At 40.5% G+C, this 22,923-nt stretch overlaps 1 protein-coding gene across 2 annotated transcripts in view; it reads right to left on the bottom strand.

The window, feature by feature from the left end:
* Positions 1–22,923, bottom strand: part of mta1 (metastasis associated 1) — a 68,660-nt gene that overhangs the window by 25,837 nt on the left and 19,900 nt on the right. For both annotated transcript variants that reach the window (XM_088925044.1, XM_088925045.1), the window contains exons 2-6: positions 20,536–20,603; positions 17,983–18,076; positions 7,514–7,640; positions 4,886–4,949; positions 1,392–1,509 (exon numbers count right to left, since the gene is read on the bottom strand). In XM_088925044.1, coding sequence (XP_088781170.1) covers positions 1,392–1,509; positions 4,886–4,949; positions 7,514–7,640; positions 17,983–18,076; positions 20,536–20,603 — 471 coding nt within the window. The remainder of the gene's footprint in view (positions 1–1,391; positions 1,510–4,885; positions 4,950–7,513; positions 7,641–17,982; positions 18,077–20,535; positions 20,604–22,923) is intronic.

Here is a 22,923-nt window from a genome sequence, read left to right as displayed (position 1 = left end):
AGATATCAAACATACCCTGGATCTCAAGCATTATGTTAAAAATAATTATCAGAATTAAAAATAAGTACAAACCACACTACCATTTACAGACAGCAAGTTAAAGAACTACAAAGAAATAAAAAATGTAATGCAAAAATGTTATACGAAAAGGCAATACTATCGAGAACAAATTAATGCATCAATTTCAAACACAAGAACTCTGGATAACTTAATATAATTATTGATATTATTAAGAAAGAAAGTAACATGAACCAAATAATACAATTACACTTACTATCCAAGCAAATACTGCTACATATCTACAAATAATAATCAAATTCAGATCTCATTCCTGTTTCTCTTACTGATTTCACCAATATTTTTGCTTTACAAAATTCATTTTGTTTTAATTGCAGCTCTTACTGTTCAAGGGTTCAAGTCATTCAGTCATTAAATAGCTCTCAAGCTGTAAATTGTTATGGGATGGACATTTGACTCATCAAGTCTCATCAAATTACAAATGTCTTTCCCCACTTCTCAACAGAAAAATATACAACTCTATAAATGTGATGACATGACTAATGTTGCAAATTACAGAACCACCAATACCTTATTCATTCTTTGAAACATTCTAAAAGAAACACATGCTAATCAGCTTCACTACTTAGAATCTCTTATTAGAAAATCACTTTGGCTTTTCCACAAACAGATCTACTTAATTAGCTACTTTATTGCCAGCTGAAATAACAAAGATGTTAAGAAGTCCAGTCTTCACCGATCTGCATGAAATCTTTAACACTGTTAAGTCATCTAATCATACATAAATTACAGCATCTGCCCCTTTCTTGTTACCATCTTATCTTGGCGACAGAACTGGAGTTGTTAAAATAAATAGGAAGAAGCAGAGGTCAACTCCCACATAAAAAAGCAAAAAGAAAGAAAAACAGAGTTTGGCTCATGGAGCCTTCTTTGAGTTTCACTATAAGGAATTTGCCATCAGCGATGTGCAACGCGCCCAGAGTCACCAGTGCCCTGCAGATGACCCAGCGGTCCACTGCGTGGGCCTGCAGTGTTTAGTCATTTCATCATACGAGTCCTGCGGTTTCTTCTCCAGGCAGAGTCACGTGTGCCACACACCTGAAAGAGGCTTTACAGCAAAGTCATCTAGCTTTTCAGTGTTGGAATTAACCTCTACTTCTGAAACTCACGTAATGACGCAGCTCCCCACTCTATTCAAAACGGGTATGAATAAGACCATACCCCCTGTAAAATGGTCCTATATATGCATTTCTCCTTTCTCTCTAATATAGAAATAGCCTGATGTGTGCATGCTCTGTCATGATCTTCTCTGTGCTGCTGACACTGTTCTCTTACACCACTCATTCCTCTTCAATGCAGGATCTTCAACCTACCTTCTTTTAAAAGGTCAGTAATATCGGCTTGATACTTGTTTCCCACTCTGATTTCTCCCTTGTCTGCCAGAAGGGTCTTTTGCTGGGGATCATACACTAGAGAGTAGAAAAAGGCGTCCTGAACAGGGAAACAAAACCAAAACGTTCAAATGAGTGTTTAGCCACTGCTCCCCTTATAAATCTCTCTGAATGTCTCCATTTTATCCTTGGTTTTCATCTGTGAAATCATGAAGTCATTCGACAATTTGGAGAAAGTTAAAAACATGGGTTCTAGATTTCATTTTTGTGAGTATTTGTTCCCATATGGGCCCCTTTCCATGTGCAAATGCACATTCACACCCAAGGAAGACCTTTCTTAACATAAGAAAACACACCCCCTCGTTGGGAATTTTGACGTGTTCAGCCCATGTGCTGTCAAAGAACTGCCTCCAACCGTATGAGAATCTAAGTGTTTGCAATGGAGCACACCTAATATCCTTTACATGATTTGTTTTTAATTACTAAAAGCTGCCTGTTTATTTCCCTTTTTTATTACTCAGCTTTAATTTACCATGCAACTTGGCAAACATTAAATACATATTATATACTTTAGCATTATTATGGGTGTAAGATACAAATTAGCTCCATTATTTTTAATATTTATCATTTCTACATGGAAATTAATAAGATTAAATTAACTGGATATCAGCTGCAAAGTCTTCTGAGAGCAGATTCTTACTCTGGCCATGAGCAACCCAGTTCTCCAGTTTCTTCATTACTAAACACAACTGTAACATTCTAGGTCAGCAGCTTCAATAATTCATAGTGTGCCAGTTATAATAAAAACAATAGATATACAACTAGTAATATCTGCATGACCCAGTCTCTCCTCTTCCAAAACATTTTGTAACTACTGCTGTCGATTCCTATACTGTATGTATCTTCCCAATCTTTGAGTAAATTTAAAAAGATGAAGACACATTGTAGGAACTTAGTGAAAGGCTTTTTAAGGTTGATTTGGGTGAGGTCTTCAAAGTGGGAATTAAATATGATTAAATAAAGGCACTTCAAATTAGGTCCAATGACCAGACCACTAAGGCCATAACTGGATATGTGCTTTAATGTACACCTGAATAAGAAAATTGTTAAAATAGGTCAATAGTAATGCAAGGAATGAATTTCCCAGATAATATATCAAGGTAGAAACACTGGTATCCCTACAATTCAGAATTGGAACCATGATGAATTGATGATCACTTACAAGCAGAATATAACTGCATCATTAATTTTTGTAATGCTTCTTTCAGTGCAGCATTTACCCAACAGTGACAGAACCACTGATTTCCCTGGAAGAGACAGTAACGGGACCCAAACAAATATTTTTTTCGGGGCCCCTTGAGTAACTGGCCTGGTAAAGGCGCTCACCTGAGTGCAGCTTGGGATATATGAACGTGGGTTCGAGCTTGGCTCATCAGACTACCCACTTGTGACCATGATTCCCTGAGTGATGGTACACAATTGACCGAGCGCCATCTAGGGGAGGGTGGGATTAGTAGCCCAGGGCTCATTCAGATCTCGGGGATAGAGCAACCCCTGTGGCCTCTCTGGTGTTTGCAGGCTTGGAGCGATGCCAGTGAGGGACACACCTGTCCTCCAATCAGTACAGGACCTCCAGTATGGGACAGCACAGCCTGGGACATGTTAAGGCCACGTGTCTTAAAGGTGGACAGGTTGGAGGAGTCTGTATGCACCTCCTTAATCTCCTCTGAGTGCGGATGTGGGGTTTGGGCAGATGTATAAAAAATTCTAAATTCTAAATTCTAAATTCTAAATGTTACTCCCCTCTGGACTTCAGTAAACGGAAACACAGCAGGTTGCCCTACATATGGGTGTCTGCAAAAGCAAATAATAACAACCACCACCTTTTGGAAATGTTTTTATTAAGATCTGACAAAGTCAAAATATTTATTAACAGTTAAAGAACCACAAGTGTATATCACCTTGCAGCTTCTCAACATTCTCCTCTCAAAAAGTCTTCAAATCCTAATTCTGTATTTGAAATCTACCAGTGAAGAACACAAATAAGTAGATTATATACATCAATAGAAAGGGAGACATGATATGCAGAAGCAAATAAACAGAAGTGATGCTTCAATCCAGTACATAAAGGAAAACCCGTGACTCGGTATGAGCACTGGGGGAATGCCAGGTGAGTTTTCAGTTTTATCTAATCACTTGCTCATAAAGACACACAGGAAAAGCTGCCACGCCAGAACATTAATGTATTTATGTAGTTGATTTTCAAACTGTAGAGAATGACACTAATACTTTATCATCATCTAGTGCAGTTAATATGCTAGTCGTATAATATCTATAGATGAATAATGTCCTATTAAAAGCTTATGAACTCAGATACATCCCTTTCTAAATTATCTTCCAGGTAAGTAGAAGAGAGTGCACTCAAAAGGCAACCAGTTATATGTATTAAATCCATTACAGATAATAAGAGTTACAAATCATTTGACGACAAAGCTAAGGTTCTGAATTTGAATCTTCTCAATCAGAGAATATAAAACAGTATATATTACAGCAGACATTACATCAGGGTTACATGAATAGTGGTTAATAACTATATTGAAAATATTTTCAATACATTTCAAAGTCTTATTCATTATCTAATAAGTGGATTGTTTATTAACAATAATAAGGTTACATCTACAGCAAAGTGTAGATTCTATCCATGCCCCATTCCACAGTGAATTAAAAGATTATGTAAAGACTTATCTACTGTATCAGGTGTTTCCAGATTCTCCAACCTAAGCAACTCGCTATGTGTATTTGTTGTGTTTTTGCAAACTGAGTGATCACTAACTTTTCAATAAACATCATTTCTAGACTTGGGCAGATCTCTTTTCCTATTGTGGCATAACGCAGGGGCGTGTCCAGTGTGGAGGCGGAGCCCTGGTAGAAGGGCGACGCCCCACCTTTGTAGTCCCAGCTGTTTTGGCTTCCAGCTGATGAGCCCCAGCTGGGCGGGTCCTATAAAAGCACACTGGACACCCTCCGACGGGATGAGCAGGGCTACCCCCGGAAGGGGGGGGGGGGAGTTTTCACCTTTATAGGACCCGCCCAGCTGGGGCTCATCAGCTGGAAGCCAAAACAGCTGGGACTACAAAGGCTGGGCGTCGCCCTTCTACCAGGGCTCCGTCTCCACACTGGACACGCCCCCGCGTAATGCCATACTATATTCAGATGAGATTAATATAGTCAGATGAGTCTAATAAGATTCAATAAGGTGCTAACTGTCACTAAATCTTTAAGTCACCTTTCACTTTAACATGCCATATCACACCAGAGCCTTGGACAATTTGGAGGAAAGAAAGCAAAATGTAGGAGTACTGTAGATTGACATGCATTTTCCATGCAGACCTGAGTGTATCTAGGAGCTCCAAGTGTTTGAACATCTTACAGCATCAGCGCTATTCTAATGTTTGAAAGGTGTCGCTTGATCTTACCTCGCGATCCAGGTAAGATGTCAGTGCTTCGGTTTCATTCAACAGCGTGACGCAACATTTTCCTCTGGGAGGCAAGAGGAGAAACGCAAATCACTCATCAGTGCAAGGAAAGCAAAAATCCGTGACTGACCAGAGGTTGGGGGCCCGGGATAAAACTGCCCTGCGCCATATTCAATTAGCAGCTTTCACAAGTCCTCTCAACGATGTAGCAACAAGCCTGGGGTTTGAGATTGGCAGGTCTTGGAAAAATAAAACCCTTAGGACACTGCAAACTGGCAGCAGGGAGAGAAACATAAGATGTGTCTGTGCATGTGTCTCTGCGTGTGTCTTGTTCCCCTGCAGCAGAACCCAAGGCCGAGACACGTGAGTGCTGGCTGGAATCATCCCTCATCTGGCAGCTATGGCAATGTGTTTTATCCTCAGGATGCCATCTGCTGAAACAAAGTCTTGCCTTGCTTTGGGATAAAGATATCCCCCCCAGATTTTTTTCATTACCGGTAGATAAACTGAGAAGCAGTGGAAAATTGTGAACAGTATCTAAACAGAATAATACGAAATAGGAATGTTCAAGAAGAGCGAATAAAAAAAAAATCAATGCACAAACAATACAGTATCAGACATTAATTAAGACTGTTAAAAAAAAGTGTGCTCTTTTAATAATGCAGCAAAGAAGGAGGCTGGATTTTTAACAATTTTATGTCAGTCTGAATTTGGAATGCATAGTCGTAAATCCATTGTGTTTCCACTTCTTTTGCCTACTACCTTCAGACCAGTCTCCCAAGCTCTTGTGGTGCTGTTATTGTATATAACATCACTTTCATCTCATAATCACAGCCAGAACAGACTGACCAGACTAGAAGGGAAGAAACTTAATCTGTTGCTGGGAGAGCTGAGGTGACAACAGCAGAGATGAGAAACGGTATCTGGCTAAACTTAACGGGAGCTCTCGGACCACAGCCATGATGTCTCGGGCGATGGTCAGAGGAAGAGTTACTTGCATGCCTCATGCTGACTGACTCACTCAGCTTTGGCACAGTCTGTGAGAACAGGTCATGTGACCTACTACCTCATTTCCCCCCTTGCCAATTAAATGCTTCCTTTTTTTCCTGTTGGTTTCCATGGCCCCCAGAAACAGTGAAAGAGCTGTGTATTCCAGCTTGACATAGATGCAAAAAGATGGAACTCGACAGGAAGTAACAATGCCTATGACTATTCTCAATTAATGCGTTTAATTTTTTAAAAAGAAACACACCAGCTATCCATTGTGGATATCTAGGCCTGAATTAAACTCATGTGTTTACACACAAGATGGACCTCAACATTAATGCATTTAATGAAAAAAAATTGTGAAAAGTTTTTTTAGTATTGCCAACAAGAAAATACAGGACTGCATTCCAAATCTGAATTTACTGAACACATTCTGTTAACAGCGACCCTTACTTCATAAGAATTCACAATGTGGCCACAAACACATTTAATAATACAATAACAATTTTCTGTTAATCAAGTTAAAATGAGGTGTTTTAATCCATAACCTAGCTTACATATTAATGTGTGGCAGAAAATTTGATTATCAATGCAAAAAAAATGTAGGTAACTGAAAACTGAATTTAGGGACATCTTAAAGAGGTTCACATTATTAGCCCATGTATCAACTGAGAATGCCCAACGTCATGCTCTGAAAACCCTGCTACTGTATTGCCTGGCTGGCAGGGGGCATCCAGAAACTATCCAGACATTTGTAACTGGGGAGTGAAATGATCCTTCCATGACAACCAGAACGTTGTTCTCAGAGGTCTTTAAAACTGCAGTGCGATCCTCCTGATCCTTCTGTCCACCCAGTTAAGGAAGACAGAAGCAAGCTGTTTTTGCACAAAAAGCTAAAAACCATTTAGGTTCAAAATTCTTACAAAAGAAGAACAATCTAACGTCACAATTTTCTGCCACAAAAACTCCAAGTTTGATTAAAACGCAAAATAACTCCTTATCTGTTAAGCCTCCAGAAGGAGGTCTTTGAGAGATATAATGAGAAGTGGATTATTTCTACAACCTAATATTAATACTGACTTTACGTTTCTGAAGTTCATGTTCTTTTTTTCTCCTCCCTCTTTTCTCCCTAGCACTACACTTTCCGTCGAACTGGAAAAGAATATTAGCAGACTTTATATACTCATTTATATTTGGAATACTTTGTTTTATGATGACTGGCAACTTTATTTCAGATAATTCTGTATGTTTATAAAAAAAAAACAATAAAAAAAATGCAAAACATTTTTAGGTACAGCATGGCACCAGCAAGGAAGACACTAGTTGAACACTACCTTGAGGGGCTCAAGTCAGAATTCTGCAGCAGACAGGGTGACATATGTCAGCAAGAGGTTCCACCTCAGTTTTCATATTTCACTGTATCTCAATCCACAGTCATTTTGTGCTTTTTTCCAGATTTTTTGCATGCTTGCAACAGAACCAGGCCCCTACGCCTCAGACTGTGAAAATATTTACACTGTACACCGTGTGACACTTACTGTACACATACAGTAGGAAAGAAAACAGACACTCTTCACAAGGTGACGGAAGAGAAACAGGGGGCCATGCACAGTATTTTTAACGCGAGGCTGGGAGCCTTACCTGATGTGTGTGGCCGGCAGGGACTCGAGCTGCCGTGAGAGGAAGAGTTCCCTGTGTCTCAGCTGGTGTTTCTGTTTCTCAGGAAGGTCCACCATTTCTGAGTTCTCCATCTCCTCCTCCATCTCCCCTGGGGTGAAACACAGCAGACGAGAAAGAACACGTGAGAATTCTCTCTGCTGGGGAACCAAGTAAAAGAATGAAAAAAAAACACAAAAATGTCTGCAAGGGTCACACTCGGCCCCCTGACCCAGCAAACAAGATTCTTACTTCTAAGCCCTTGCCTGATTGCTACAGATCTGTTCATGTATATTTTGCAAGATAACCAGTTTTTTTTAAGTTGTTTTTAATTCCCATAAGGTTGTCACTTGGTCACATACAAAGTCGAAAGCCTCTGGCCTCTGGCCTCTGAATACATCACAATTACTATTTCTTTAAAATGACTCATTGGTAGTAAAGATAAACAGAAAAAACTTCCATCCCAAAAAACCCACAATCACTAGGGTCCAGTGTTTGATTTAGGGCCATAAATGTCTGAAATTACCACGTTTATTTTAATATGTCATTTCTAAAATTACTTTATTCTTCCAAATATCTCTTCAAGTGATTCACCATCAACAGAATTGGATAAAGCCATTCTAAATATATTAAATATCTGAAAGACAAAATAAATTCTTAGTATTTATTACTTCATTCCTTAGCATCTCCTTAGGTGTTCATTATCTTGTTCTTCTTGTGATCTAGTAATTCATCCCATAGAACAGGACGGATTCATTCAAACTTCCCGTCTTTCCAAGGTTTTCTTTCTGTTGTGGCAGTCTCGTACTGTTTGGCATAGAAATCAAATCCATCTTTTGTTGGGAGTTTTGGGATACATACCATATAAACTAATATGGGACGTGTGTATTGAGAGAACAGTGACTTTAACAATAACAAAACATACAAGTGACCAGTGTCCAAATGCATCTGAATTATTGTCCAATAAGTATACATTTGTTAAAATAGTAGGCTAGGGTTTACCAAAAAAAATTTCTTGAAAGCAGTTTGTAGTTTGAATATAGATAATCCTGCACTGGTACGTTGCTCCATAAAACGCACTGTTACAGACAAATGTCTCCATTTAAAATGTTTCCCCTATACATTTTTTTTCTATAATCTCAAATATAACACTATTTAGTGGTGTTTCTCTTCTGCATTCTTTCCATGTCCAAGTCATCTGCTGTCCATGCTTACATAACGTACTGTATATATGAAATTCCTGAATCTCTCAAAATTACTTTTATAATTGCCAGGAAATACTGATGTTAGCAAACACTAATGATTACTACACTATTCAAAGCAATCGAGGCAGCTGTGAATGTGGTGGCAGGACTTTAAAAACTGAATTGGCTTTAAATTACTGTCTCCAAAAGTGAAAGTAGTTTAAAGCTTCAACTTCACACACTGCCTTCACGATACCACAGTAGGATTCAGCGTAATGGTGTTAAAAGTACAGACCACAATAAGATGACAGTTTACATTGTGAGCCTATAAGCTAATTTTAGCTGTTAGATACATAACTGCACAGACGTTGCTAAAAGGCTTTTATTATAAAGCAAAAGAAAAATCAATTATACAACTAAACATTTTTGGTCTTGAAGATAAGACTGTAAGGGAAGCCGGTATAAGCATTCAAAATCCTCAAACCGCATTGATAAAATCAACCCAGTGGGCTCTTTCAGAATGAAAGGCCAAATATACTGTAAATCAATGGCCACAAATGGAAACTAAATGGATACACTTCTTTACCCAAAGAGCTGTAGGAGTATGGAACAAGCTACCTAGCCGTGTTCTTGAAACTGATAACTTGGCTTCTTTTAACAAAGAGCTGGATGAGATCCTAGGATCAATTAGTAATTAGTGGATCACATTTGTAAGCATTCTTATGTCCTTTCTTGTATACTGACACAACCTCCTTAAAAGCAAATATCTGTAAAGGCTGTTCCCATACAATATGGATTTCACATTACTTGATACCAGCAAGTTATAGAGGCGATCTACAGTATCAACCATCAACACAATTGTAGTAACAAACATTTTGTTATTGTGACTTTAACGGGGGTTCCCGACATCAGGTATTTCATTGCCAACAAAATATAGAAGAATGCAGCTCTTGGGTCAGAGGGGAATGAGGGACTACTGCAAATCAATTTCTTTAAATATATACTGGGAGAAGCATCTGGTTATTTCATTAAGAGAGACTGATGAGTCACCAGCTTTGCACACACTGTTATGAGCAAATTAAAAAAAAAAAAGGCCCACACAGATGAACCAATGAAATCAGGAGGCGCCGTTGTGTCTCGCTGCTCCTGGACATCCTCGGGGAGAGGAAGATCCCTCACGCCACTGAGCAGGGCTGCTGCAAGCTCGCCGTGACCCACGAGGGGGGTTAGGGGGGGATGGGGGAGGACCACGACCTGGCAGAGCCACAGCTACAGCTGCAGCTGCTCTGCTGAAGCACCCCAGAAATGCAAAAGCTCGGGAGGGTTGGAATGCACTCGGGAGAAGGTGAAACCCTTTCTAGCTAGCGATACAAAGAAAGACCCCTTTTCCTGGACGTGAAAAAGCTCTGCAGCATTTTCTGTATCACCGAGACAAGGCAGCCCTCGCTCGGCTTCAGGGCTGATCCGGAATGAGAAGAAAGGAAATCAATTTCCACAATCACTTACTGAATTAAAGAAAACTGGATGGTGGAGGGGAATTCAGGCAAAAAGAGAAGAGAAAATTCCCTCTTTCTAGGTGCCTTACAGCTTCATTAAGAAGCTCAACAAAGGCAATTAAGAAATCTCTGAGGTTCGGGCAGATCAATCTAGCTGGCCCCTCATTGCCCACGACCTGAGACACAACGCCCTGTCAGCGCTGATAAATTGCTACACACACGGACACCAGCCACTAGCAAGGGCTGCAGTCTAACACCAATCTAAGATAAGATCCTCATTTCAAATGGAATGAAAGGGACTTAAAAAGGCTCGAATCAAGTACAAAACAAAAGAATCTTGAAATATCTGATCACCGTCGTATGTCGGCAATCTGTTGCTCAAATTCAGAGAAAAAATTGCTAGATAGCTCACTATAGACACATGCGGAGTTTCTTAGTGAAAATTACCAGTTTGGAGAGACCTTCCCCTCACTGATGTGAAAATAACAGCTGCACAAATCAATGTGCATCTCAAAGACGTTGGAATGTGACAGAAAATAATTGTTATGCATTTAAATAGCACTTGTAATGTGGATTCTGAAAGCTAACATGTATCCAAAGATAGCGAATTTAACTGTTTTAAGACACTCAACAAAACTGTGATGTAAGAAGGAAAAATAACTTTCACTTTTTTATAAGCAAGCACATAACAAACCTTCCAATCTTATCCCTGTCCAAAAAAGGATAGCGATTTGGATATTATTTCAAATACAGAGTTCTTTAATAAATCTGTGTAGTGAAAGGCTTGATAAAGTATCAAAACAGGTACTTCAGTTATGATGTTGACCTCTTTCTTAAAAGATGCAGTGTTTTTTTTTTAAAAACTTTGTGGTTTCTCACACCTGTTAGGAAACGTCCCACATCAGGGAATACAGTGTTGAGCCTCTTATTGAACGCAAATTGAACTCATTAAGTTTAGCTTCACTACGTTCTGCATTTAAACCTCGTTTATCAGCACTGTTTTCTCCCCATGTGGTTGTGAGTTGTGTATTTCTGTCTTAACTTTGTAGCCTGATCATTACGTTCACACAAGTTCCTATTAACAGACAACGTGCTATCAAAGAGCGCCGTGCACTATGTCAGGAATTGAAACTGCCTAGTTTGCAACAAGACTCTTGCTGCAACCATCATAAATCTTCAGTCAACTAAAATACTCAGTGTTCAGACAAGTCTCAAGAATGTCTTTTTTTATAACTCTACACAAGTCCATATACTAGAAATGACAGAGACTTGACTATAAAGAAGCTCAAATCCTGACCAAATCCTGGTCCTAAAAGGCTGCAATCTGCAACTTTCAGCTATATGGCTTGACTGGACCAATTTAACAAATTCTTCTTCCAGCTCTCCGGCTACTGCTTTCAGGAGGCACAGAACACCTACAAACACACTGGTACTGTCAGACCAGGCGTGTCAATATAACCTTAGCCAAAACAATTTAAGTTCTACTAGTTGTAGGGAGCAATTCAAGTCTTCATTTGTACAAACTCAATCCTGAGTTTCTTATGGTTTTAGACATCATGCGTTGTACATGGACAGTAACAGGTTTGCATTTAACCATTTTATTCTATAGTTTGTGCTTCAAATGAACAATTACTTTCCAGTTATAAGGACACAGATGCTCATTCAAGTCAAATAGAGAGAAATAATACAATTACCCAAAAACAACGTCTAAGAAGGGTATTTATCTTAAGGTAGCTAATTTAAAAAATGAAAAGCAACCTCAGCTTCTAGAAGGCCTTTTAGTTATCTGCCAAACAAGAACAGCACTGCTGCAAAATGAGGATTTCAGGAAGTTGCTCAGCCGAGACGAGTAGCCGAGCTGTGCTGTGCTGTGCTGTGCTGCCGGCCTCACTTTAATAATAAACATGCCCTTGAATATCAGGCACCAGGAGCCAGACAGAGAGGCAGGCCCATCACCCTCAACCCGGCCTCATTTCTCATTACCTGACAGGGCTGCCTGGCATCAGATACAGCCCATACACTTAACAAATTGCCTTTCCATCTCACCTGTCTGACCTAATTATTAATTATTGATGAAAACACTTGGCAGAGGCCAGTGCCTTATCGGTTAGAATCCTTCACCGGAAGCCCAGTGTCTCCTGTCAGGCTAGAAGAAAGTGCTCCATACCGAGAGGTTTCTTGAAGAAGCAGCCAGGTTCCCTCCCCTCTCCTGGGCTGAGGCAAACGCTGCCCATTAATACATGAACCAGAAATCAGATGCTCCTGCTTCAGGGAAGAGCCTTATTTCTACCAGGGAGAACCAACATTATGCTTGAGGGCCAGAGACTACAGCCGGTCCATTTAAAAGTTTCAGACACTAAAAGCAAGTTCCATGAAATGTGATACCCGACTTCATTTTTAGGATTAACACAGAGCATAAATCTGCAGAAAGAAAACCATGGACTAAAGAACAGGAAATCAACTGCATATCTGTAGAGTAATTTTCTGTGAATCCAAGCTGGTCTTTTGTGCTAATCCAGTGAATCTATAAATCAAAAAGTAAATTAATTCTATAAACATTGCATTAATAGATTATAAATTAGATTGTAATGAACACATGTGTGCTTTTAATGCAACCAGAGCACAAGAAACATCAAGAACAGCCATATAATAAAAATATGCAAAACTGAAATGAAGGGTAGTGAAGTTTTACAAACCTCATATTCTGAGTGCAGCCTCTTTCATAAAACCACTGTTGCTTTCACCTGAGGACCAACACTTTTTTACAGTTTAGGGAATATAGGTAATGCTTTGTAAAGACAAGACAAGACTACTAGTAAAAGAATCCTTGTTGCAACAACCATGTTAGTACTAAAGAACAATACTCTCTACTTTGTATTGAGCCTGGACCTTTCAGAATTTCTGCAGTAAACGTTTCTATTTGTTTTCGGGTTTATAATCTAGTAGACACATTTTTTGGAGGGTTTAAAACTAAAAAGGGTAAAAATAAAGTGTGCTTCATACAGTTGAACAAAGGGATGACAGTAGTAGTGAAATGAGTACAGTAGGGTTTAACCTGTGTGTGTTTGGTGCAGAGAACCACTGTGAATAGCCAAATTCTCATATAACCAAATCCATCCCTACAGCAATGCATTAGTATGCAGTACTGTATGTATAGTTAAAAGATACAAGTAATGCTCCCTTATATGATAATTTAAGTTCTAATGCACTGGCTTTTAAATGAATGTAAATAACATTGGTGAAGTGAAAGAAACAACAATAAACACAAACTTGTAGTAATCATCCAGAACAAACATGAATCTCTCTCCTCTGGTCCAGCATGCACTTTCCACCCCTGCCTCCATGATTATCCTGCCGCACTGTAATGAAACTGGCAACAAAACCACCAGGGAGTCTGTGGAGTTGTCTCCAGCCTGTCATTCCCCACATTGCTGACACGGAACAGGGAGTGTTCATACATAAGAGAAAAAACAATGAGCGCAGCGCGATGCAGATGCTGGGTAGTACTGCAGGTTCCAGGGCAGGCAGCAGGGAGAGGCTCACTCACGGGCTAGATTCATCTCGCAATCCCAGTTTTTCGCACAGCTGAATTGAAAGTTGTGGTTAACAATCTTCAGCTCAGTTAAATCTAGCTCTGCACACAGTACATGCTTGCCATCAATGAAGGATTGTGGCGTCCAACTATTCCTAGTTTGGCAAACAGGCACAGTGCTAAGAGCAAGCAGGGAGCCAAGACTCTGGAGTACAAATTAATTTATGTACTGTTCATACGTTTATGGCAGTAACCATGAACGAGTTCGTGAAAATGTTTCTTCTTAATATTGAAATGTTAAGTTTCAAGAACACAAGCTTTTATTCACAAATAACCTTGAATATACTAAAGCTATAGCTACAAGCCACGCAAGACTTATGGTGTCATGCATGTTTTGGAAGGTATAAACAATTTAATCTGTTTACAACAGTTTATACTATTTGCTATAAGGCAATGCATCCGATTGCTGTCTTATTAAAATCAAACTAGTAATCTACTGTACAAAACCTAAGGTACCTTATTAGGTACGCCATTCTGGTTATGTGCAGATTTTATAGAATTAATGCAAATTGAAATTATTGTATGCAAATTCTCAAATTTCCAAGAAAGAGTCCAGGACAGCACTGGAATATAAATTACCTGCACACATGCTCCTCAGACGCCCACTTGACCAGGAGCATTCATCTTCTGAATCACTGCAAGCTCCACTATAGTTACACGTGATTAGAGGACATCTCTCACTAACATTAATGCAAGCCTGCGGCGTATATACAGTAGCATGATTAGCCCTTTACTCCTTTGGTTGGAACTGCTTCTTAGATGGGATGTTTCTTTCACTTTAATTGTACCCTCACTGTCTGCCAAATATAGTCAATGAGCTATTAGGCCTTGCAATCACACACAGAACAGAATGCCTTGTTCTTAGAAACTACAACTATGCTCTAAGAACGAACACTTTCAGTTTTATTTAATAAAGCCATCGCTGTCCTAACTGTAAGCTAGCACCACCAGGCTGAAGATAGCAGTCTGCCTGTAAAAATCAAACAAGTAAAATTAAACTGAAGGACAGAGAGTTTTCTTGTGAGTTCACAAAATCTCTTTGCGAAACTACACTGCTGCAGACATTCATCCTACATCAGATTCTAGACTGTGGATTATGTTTATTTGCTTAGCAGACACCCTTATCAGGGCAACTTATATAAAAATTAACATTAGTTACCCTGACTAATACTAAAAACTTCTTATCATTTCCAATGCCTTTATCCAAAGTTATTTTTATTTGCACCCATTTCCATACCTGGGTAGTTTTTACTGGAATAATTCTGGGTGAATCCCATTGTGTCGCATGGGATTTGAGCCCACAACCTTCAAGCTATAATGCCAGAATCCTGCTGCCAGAATGCTGGTCCACACTGCTTTACAAGTATTAGGCCTACAGAGCAATCAATTGTAAAACATACTAAAAAAGGAAGCCCACTAAGATCAATACACTAATTTTTAAATCAATTGTATTGATCTCTGGTTACAATAGTCTACTGATCCTTAATTTGGGAGCAGGCCCATGTGTCTCAGTGGTACAGTAGTTGTGTCTTGTTTTAAAACAACTGGAAATTAAGAATCGGGTAGACATGTAATAATAATACTATTATTAACAATAAGCATGCAGTAGTACTATTTGATTATGAAAATGTAGATTTTTCAGGATTTTAGCTGCAGACATCTTGGTAACAGCTGAATGAATGGGAATGGGATCTAAGTCTTTAAAAAATGTAAATGTAAAATGTCATATCTCCAATGACAAGCCATTGGACAGAAGGAAAACACTCCCGGCAGGCAAAAACGTGCCATCTAATGTAGCGGAGTTAGTGCGGTGACGTCAGCGCCCTCACTGCGCGTAGCAGGAACCTCGGCTGCCTGGGCTGGGGGAAGTCTCCTTGAGCTCACGCGGTTGGTGCCCTGTTGCGTTACGCCGGAGACCCGGGTTCGCGCCCCAGGTGTGGGGGACGGAACGGGCGGCGGGGGGCACGACCCCGCGCGGAACCGTGACTATCACACTAACACTGCCTCAAAGACCTAGTTTAGACATGGCCTGCCCTGTGAACTAAAACTAATATCTTAACACCACAAGTGTTAAACACAAAGACCTGTTTCCAAGCCGCCTGCAGCAGGCGGGAGAGATGCACTGCTGGTGCCATGAGGGGCCGATGCTTAGTTACAAAACTCCCATCACACCTTTCCAATATTTGCATATAATTCTTGTTCTACGCCGTTGTACATTTAGCTACAAAAACAAGAGCCACTCCCAATCTCTAAACGTGGGATTCAAAACTTTTACAGCAGCCTATAAAAAAATGCATTAAAGAAGGAGTGGTTGCTTCATCGCCCCTTGGGATGCTAAGCCAGCAACCACAGCGCATTGCACTGGATTCCTGTCACCACCATGCAGCCTGGCTGGGCCCGGGTGCGGGCGGGGAACCCCAGGCACAGCCAGCTGCTGGAGGGAGCGGCGTCTGTCTCTCTGTTCCCTCTCCAACGAGCCAGCGCAGGGAGGAGGGGGGGAGGGAGCCTCATCAAAATTAAAATTCCCCTCTACCGGGCTTGACCAGCTACCATTTTTTTAATTCCTGATGTCCTCACTTGGAGAACGGTCATTTCAAATGTTATGCAGGCATCTTTGGAGCCTTTACTACTCTTTTCAAGTGCATCCAAACACTTCATCATCGAATTATAAACCTTCTCTCCAGGCCACCAAACAGTCAAGGCTTGTAATAATGCCAGTTCCCCATATATTAACCTTGGCAGACTTTACCCAACAGAAACAGGAGACGGTCGATACTCTTGTGGTGTGTCATTGTTTGTGCAATGTGTTCTTTGTAACATTTTGAAAAAAGAAACAAAAACACAGAAGCAGCTCAGTTTAAGTTGGCAGCCAGTGGCTTTGAATCCCAAATTTAACTCTTTATGGCCCAACTTTTATTTTAACTGGAATATTCTGTCAATTCACGAATGTCACTGGGTTTTATCTCTAAAATGACGCTTCACCTAGGGGACAGGACAGCAGGCCTTGTTTACGGTATTCGCTTTGCGCCTCACACACCCTATATTTCCTTCCTGTCCACACTCAGGGAAGAGTGCTCCAGCTCAGGGAAGAATGCTCCAGGTCACCGTCACCTCACAGGAACAGGAAGTGGCAGCTGAGAGTGCTGCCCAAGTCTCACCACTGGACTGGAGGGCAAATTCCACTGACCAAGGACCACCCCTGCTGGCAAACACTGCAGATGGGCACTGACAACCTGAATGGTCTAAACAAGGCTTTTCACCTGCTGCACTGAAGATCCCAGAGGCCATTTTTACATTCCATCTTACAGGACAGAAGCAAATGTCCACAGGCCGGGACAACAGTGAAACACACTAACAGCAGGATGAAAGGAAAGATTGCTACAGATTGCATAAAAGTAAAAAAAAACTGAAGTCTCACAGATCAGTTTTCTAAATGTGTTCACAAGCTGCTTTACGATATCAGATTTTAGATCCAAACATCACGTTATCAGGACTTTTAAAATCTGTTCTACATTATTACATACAGTATTCTGCCTAAAACAAGTCCTCAACTTTCAAATATCTGAGAACATATGAGTATTTGTTCATCTTTACATAAAGCGGCACAATGTTTTACAATGTACAGGTGTTTACGCCTTGGTTATATGAAAGCCCTTCAGACCCGACTTGAAAATTCTTCTCAGATCCAAGTGTCTAAACTTTGCAATGATCCACAACAGCCACACTTAAAAAAGGAGCTAAACCCAATGCTCTCAGTACAGCGGAGAAGCACACTTGAGATTGCCACTAGACCAAAGAAAGCTGCAGAGGCCTTTTGGGACAGGGCACTCTGGCTGCACTGGCACGAGGAATGAGGTATCCCAGATCACTAGCAGATGACTGGAGGAGATGATCCAATACCTCTTTCTGTACTTTGTCAACATCTAAACCTATGTGCAGTTTTACGAGACTGAAAGTTGACACTTGACCTCAGGGTAACGTTTAATGCAAGAAGACAAGACGTGCACTGTCAAACACAATGACCCAGCATCCGCCCACTCAGCCTTGACAGGGACTTCGATCACTAAGATTTATTGAGGCTGGGTCCCTTCATCCGTGTACACAAGCTCGAACCCAGCCCGTTCGGAAATAAGGAAGAGCACATGGAGGGGAATCCCAGCCCCTTGTGGAATTGTCACTTACTTGCATGTTTGTCGGCCAGCGCGATGAGGGTGCTGGAGATGTCCCGCCTTCTGTAGAAGCACACCACCTTGGCTTCGACATTGCCGTTTGCCGTCTGAAAGAAGGACTCAAAATCCTAAGGATTACGGTGTAAAACACACGTTTACAGTCTAGAAGCAATCCCCTTGATTAATTTTTCCAGTGGATGCTGCTTCCAGTGATGTGTAGCCGATATTCTCTCTACCGCTGAACAAGACTTTTCGCGATTTGTTTCACCAGCACTCTAGACCACAGCTTCTCAACCATTGGGCCGCAGGACATGAGGCAAAGGGCCACAGGCTTGGACAACAGTGAAACCCACCAACAGAAGGAGGAAAGCAAAAGATGCAACAGCTACAGTTTGCCTAAAGCTTTTGTTAGGTTTGCCTCTAGCTAAAACAAAATGAAAACAATCATTTTACTTAGAACCCTGCTCACCTGCTTTAGCCCACCATAGTATTACTCCTATTAAAGATATTTTCTATTAAAATTTTTAAAAACATCTCAGCTCTCACACATATACAAGTCTTGCTGATCTGTTTTTAGAACTCCATTCCAGTTCTTGGACATCTTCTCTACCTGTACCAAACTGCATTTGGGATCTTTGAAGAATTCATCAAATTTTTACTTTTTCTGTGGGTGGGCCTCACAGTTCCTGGTTCCGGAAGTCAATTCCTGATGTTCTATTTGGAGCATACATGTTCTTCCCGGATCCAGACTTCCAAAGGCAAGCTGGCTAGGTTAACTGGTGTCCCTGTCTATGTATGTGCCCTGCGGTGAAATGGCGCGCTCTGCCTTACATTAGTGGGATGGGCTGTGGGTTGATCTGACCTTTACCAGGATGAAACGGCTTTCCAATAATGGATGGAAGGAATGATTGTGGAAAACATGATGGTTCTTGGGAAGGACAATTCAAACAACAGAGGAATTCACAGTGTCCCCTATCAACAGAGCAGTGCCTGACTGTGTTTCACCACAAAACAAAGGATTTACGCTGAAACTCCCAGTTGTTACAGGCAATGAAAGGGCTCTAACATTACCATGATCTTGCTTGCTACTGAGGAACAGTAAAATGCACATTAATAACCTCAATGGGCATGAAGCAACTTAGAAACCAATTCCAAATGAAATGGGCAACATAAATGAGACAGTGGAATGAAGAAATCTAGGAAAAAAAACACTTTTCACTGCCAGGTCCAAGACTGAACTGTTTGGCAATAATCAACGACAGATTCTTCATAGGCAGACTGGAGAGCAGACTAACAGTCTGCAAACCAGCCACAGTACAGCATGGAGGAAGATCATTACAAGTGCAGGGTTTAATGACAGCCAGGAGCATGAAACTGGAGTCACCCTGACTGCCAAAAGGTAGACGGAGAATCTGATCCCATGTGAACGTATCTCATTGGGCTTTCAACGTGACCACGACCCCATACAGACACTGTGGTGACAAACCCAGTCTGAGCTATTCACTATTTACAGATGTTGAGGTCTGCAGCAAGTCCTGATACGAATATGAAAGCCACACTGGTTTACACAGATGCTGAGAAAGTCAAAAGGCAACCAAACAATGTGGAGGAACTGAAGAAAGTATCACAGGATATTAAGAACAATAGTCCACAGTCCATAAATTGTATGAGAGTATGAGAACATATTAAGATATTAAGGTTCATTTGTCTTTGCATATTTTTGTATTAATAAATTGTGCATATTTCAGAATTATAATTTACACCATCCATCCACTATGTTCATTATTTCTAATACAGTATATATTATACATAGCATATATGCTGTATACGATACATAGATAGAAATATGCATATTATTGAAAGTCATCAATCACGTGTGTGGGTTTTGACTACTGCTATTTGACACTAAGGGGCCCATGAGGTGCAGAGATTTGACAGCCACTACCCTAGAGAACAGGTTGAAGTTTTAGAACAAATACTGGGTAGTAGTTATAGTGTATTGGAGAAGATCCGTCCAAATCTAAAAAGCCAATGCAGCAAGTTATGTTTCGACACCGTTTCATGTCTCGGCAAACGTGCCACGGTTGATCAAGAATGATCAGTGAGACTGTGCCTTCTTGCCTCACCTGTATTGGCACAGCCGTCATCTTTAGATCCTGAAGCAAGTTAAACAGCTAGAGTTACATGGCTGCGTGGCTTGCACAGTGGCTTCAGGACGCACAGAAGTACTGCACGTGTTAAGCAAGGCCCAGAAAAATACAAACTAGGTCAAAATGTGCAGAAAGGAAAATGGTAAGTCTGAGCAGATGCTCCTTTTCAGGAGGGAGAGGGTGTGTCCTACTGTAAAACTGAATTATTTATCTGCACAGGGAGGTAGGATCCAGGACACTGGTGTGGCTTGGGTTTCTGTCCAAGTAGAGTGGATGGCGTTCTGTATTTTCATCACGTAATAACTCTCAATCTCAATTAATCCTTTATCCTTTCCAATGTAGAACACCAGGCTCTGGACAGGACATACACACAGTAGGAGTCTGTGAAGGAAGGAAATCTGGTATAAGTCACCTACCTTGTTAAGTTCCTCTATCCTTCTTATCAAAAGGGGGTTACTCGATGAATTTTCAAAGTAGACGTAATCTAAAAAAAATATAAAAAACTAGATCAGACAAGAGGGAGGGAGGAAATTTGTCTTTTAAATGTATTTAACATTTTTATTTAGGACATCCGCATAAAGTTGCCAAGACCTCTAAAGGATTCCAAGCACAAAGAAGGGTCTAGGAAGTGGTCAGCTTCCCCAGAGAACAGTTAAAATAAAGAGCATACAGTCATTTACAATTGCTCACAGCAAAGCTCTGCACCAGGATGGGCAGTCTGAGGACTCTTCAGTACTCCGATGTCACCATTCCTGTGTCCGGAGACAGAAACAGGATTCCCAATTGCACAGCAGTATGAGCCATTTCATCTTCATCAGCTGCACCCACTTCTATTTACATGTCAACACCAGGTGTCAGATGACAGGCATGCCTCCTTAAATTCATGTCAGTGAGAAAAGATGCAAAGCTGAAACGCTAAAACTGCTATTCTGCTTCATCGCAGGAGCGCTAAGGTTGAAAAGGCTAAACTCTGCAAACACTATTATAATTTTATCCGAGAACTGCAGTTGACAGTAACAATTCCTAGTTCAAATGAGCTAATCAAATAGACCCATCAGCATGCTTTGAAGTTTAGATGGTTTGAGATTCACACTTTACAGAAATAAAATGACTTAATTAGCACCTCATCTGCTGTGTTTCCCTTTGAAATAGATCACAGGAATTTGCACTGTGCTCAACTGTTAGGCCAAAACCCTTTGATGGAAGCACATTCAATAATCAATTCAATTGCTCCAGTCATCCAATCCATTTCATTAAAGGATATCGGAATCTATCCTGTGGTATATTGACTTGCGGGGAGGTTAATAATCCAGAGGCTTGTCCAAAACCTTGTGACAGAAAGGAACTGGAAGATGGGCAGCCGTTTTCAGAAGCACACATACACTACCCGGATGCATAACAGTAATAATCTGCACTCTGTACTGTGCTGATGTTTTAAGAAACCACAAATATCCATTTATCCTAGGCTGAATAAAAAAAATTAACAATGTGAAACACAAAGCACAAATAATGGGGACTATTGAACGGATATGAACTTGTCTTGAGGAGCTTCAGCGAGACTTTCATAGTCAGAACAAAGGCCAGGTTTCATTCCTAGTGAAAACCTGTGGAACAAATTGCAGTTGCAAACACCACTACCGGAGACCTCAAAAGAAGATGATCTGGCTAGAAGAATCGATATAGGACTGCAATTGGTATGGGACTGCAAATATTCCACATGTTCGTGAAATGCTTCCCAAGTCATGTTCAAGTTGTTTGTCTCATGAGCTATTTGGCTGTAAGTGCTAATATTTAGGCCAATGAGAGGAAAAGTAGTTCAAGAGGCTACCCTTCCTTCAGTTATGACTCAGTTCTGTGCACCTCAATATGTACAGCACTGACTTTCTAGGAAAGAATGATCACTATGCAGTTATTTATTGTACCATATTTTCCCTGCCAACTACTGTGATGTCAAACAATTCTCAGTAGAATGTATTCATACTCCCCCCATCTGTGTGCACTGTGCTTGGCTAAAGAGCTCTGTCATTAGTAATGAAGACAGAACAGGTAGGTATGCAACACACCGGCCTCAATTTTATCTAAAAAAAAACTCCAAAGTAATGAACTAGTCCAGAATCCTCAAAATTATCTTTTTGACAGTCCAGTAAGATTTTTAATTTGAATTTCCACAATTCTGTTTTCAGGATTTCCTTTCCCCAGATTTAAGAATGAATATTTTCCAGAACTGACACTTCTAGCCTTGCAATCACTAGTGACCCTTTTAGTACGTTACAAATAAGCTCGTACACATACTGATTCAACACATGTAAGAGCATAATGTTTTCTCCTATACCTGCGTGTTGACAGTGAGAGGCTACTAAATGTTATGTAAACAAGCTGATTAAAACTAATTGGAATTCACAAGATTCACTGAAATATTGATGCGACCAAATATTTTCCCTTCACCTTCTATATTTGGCCAAAACTTAATTTGCATGTCATATTACTCACTTTAAGTACACAGATGAAAGATAAGGCTCTGTTTGGTGTGACAGTAGGGTGTCCACAGGGAACAGATCAGACATATTAAAGCTGCACTTAATTTAATAGTTTTGCACAGGTCACTGAAATAAATTATTGTAAAAATGTTTGTAATCTTTGTCCCTGCCAGTTTGCGGCAAAGTAGTGGTATAGTACTGTAGGTAAGCAAGATGGAAAAGATTAAAACATCCACTTTCTTGCGGAACCATCCATCTCACTTTTAAACCTCTTCATCTGATATAGAGTCACGGCGGAGCCAGAGCCTATCCAGGAAAGCAATGGGC

The sequence above is a fragment of the Atractosteus spatula genome, chromosome 9, assembly GCF_055471065.1.
Source record: "Atractosteus spatula isolate fAtrSpa1 chromosome 9, fAtrSpa1.hap1, whole genome shotgun sequence".
Classification (NCBI taxonomy): Eukaryota; Metazoa; Chordata; class Actinopteri; order Semionotiformes; family Lepisosteidae; genus Atractosteus; species Atractosteus spatula.
The sequence above is the reverse complement of the archived record's forward strand: the minus strand, read 5'-3'. Positions and strand labels throughout refer to the sequence as shown.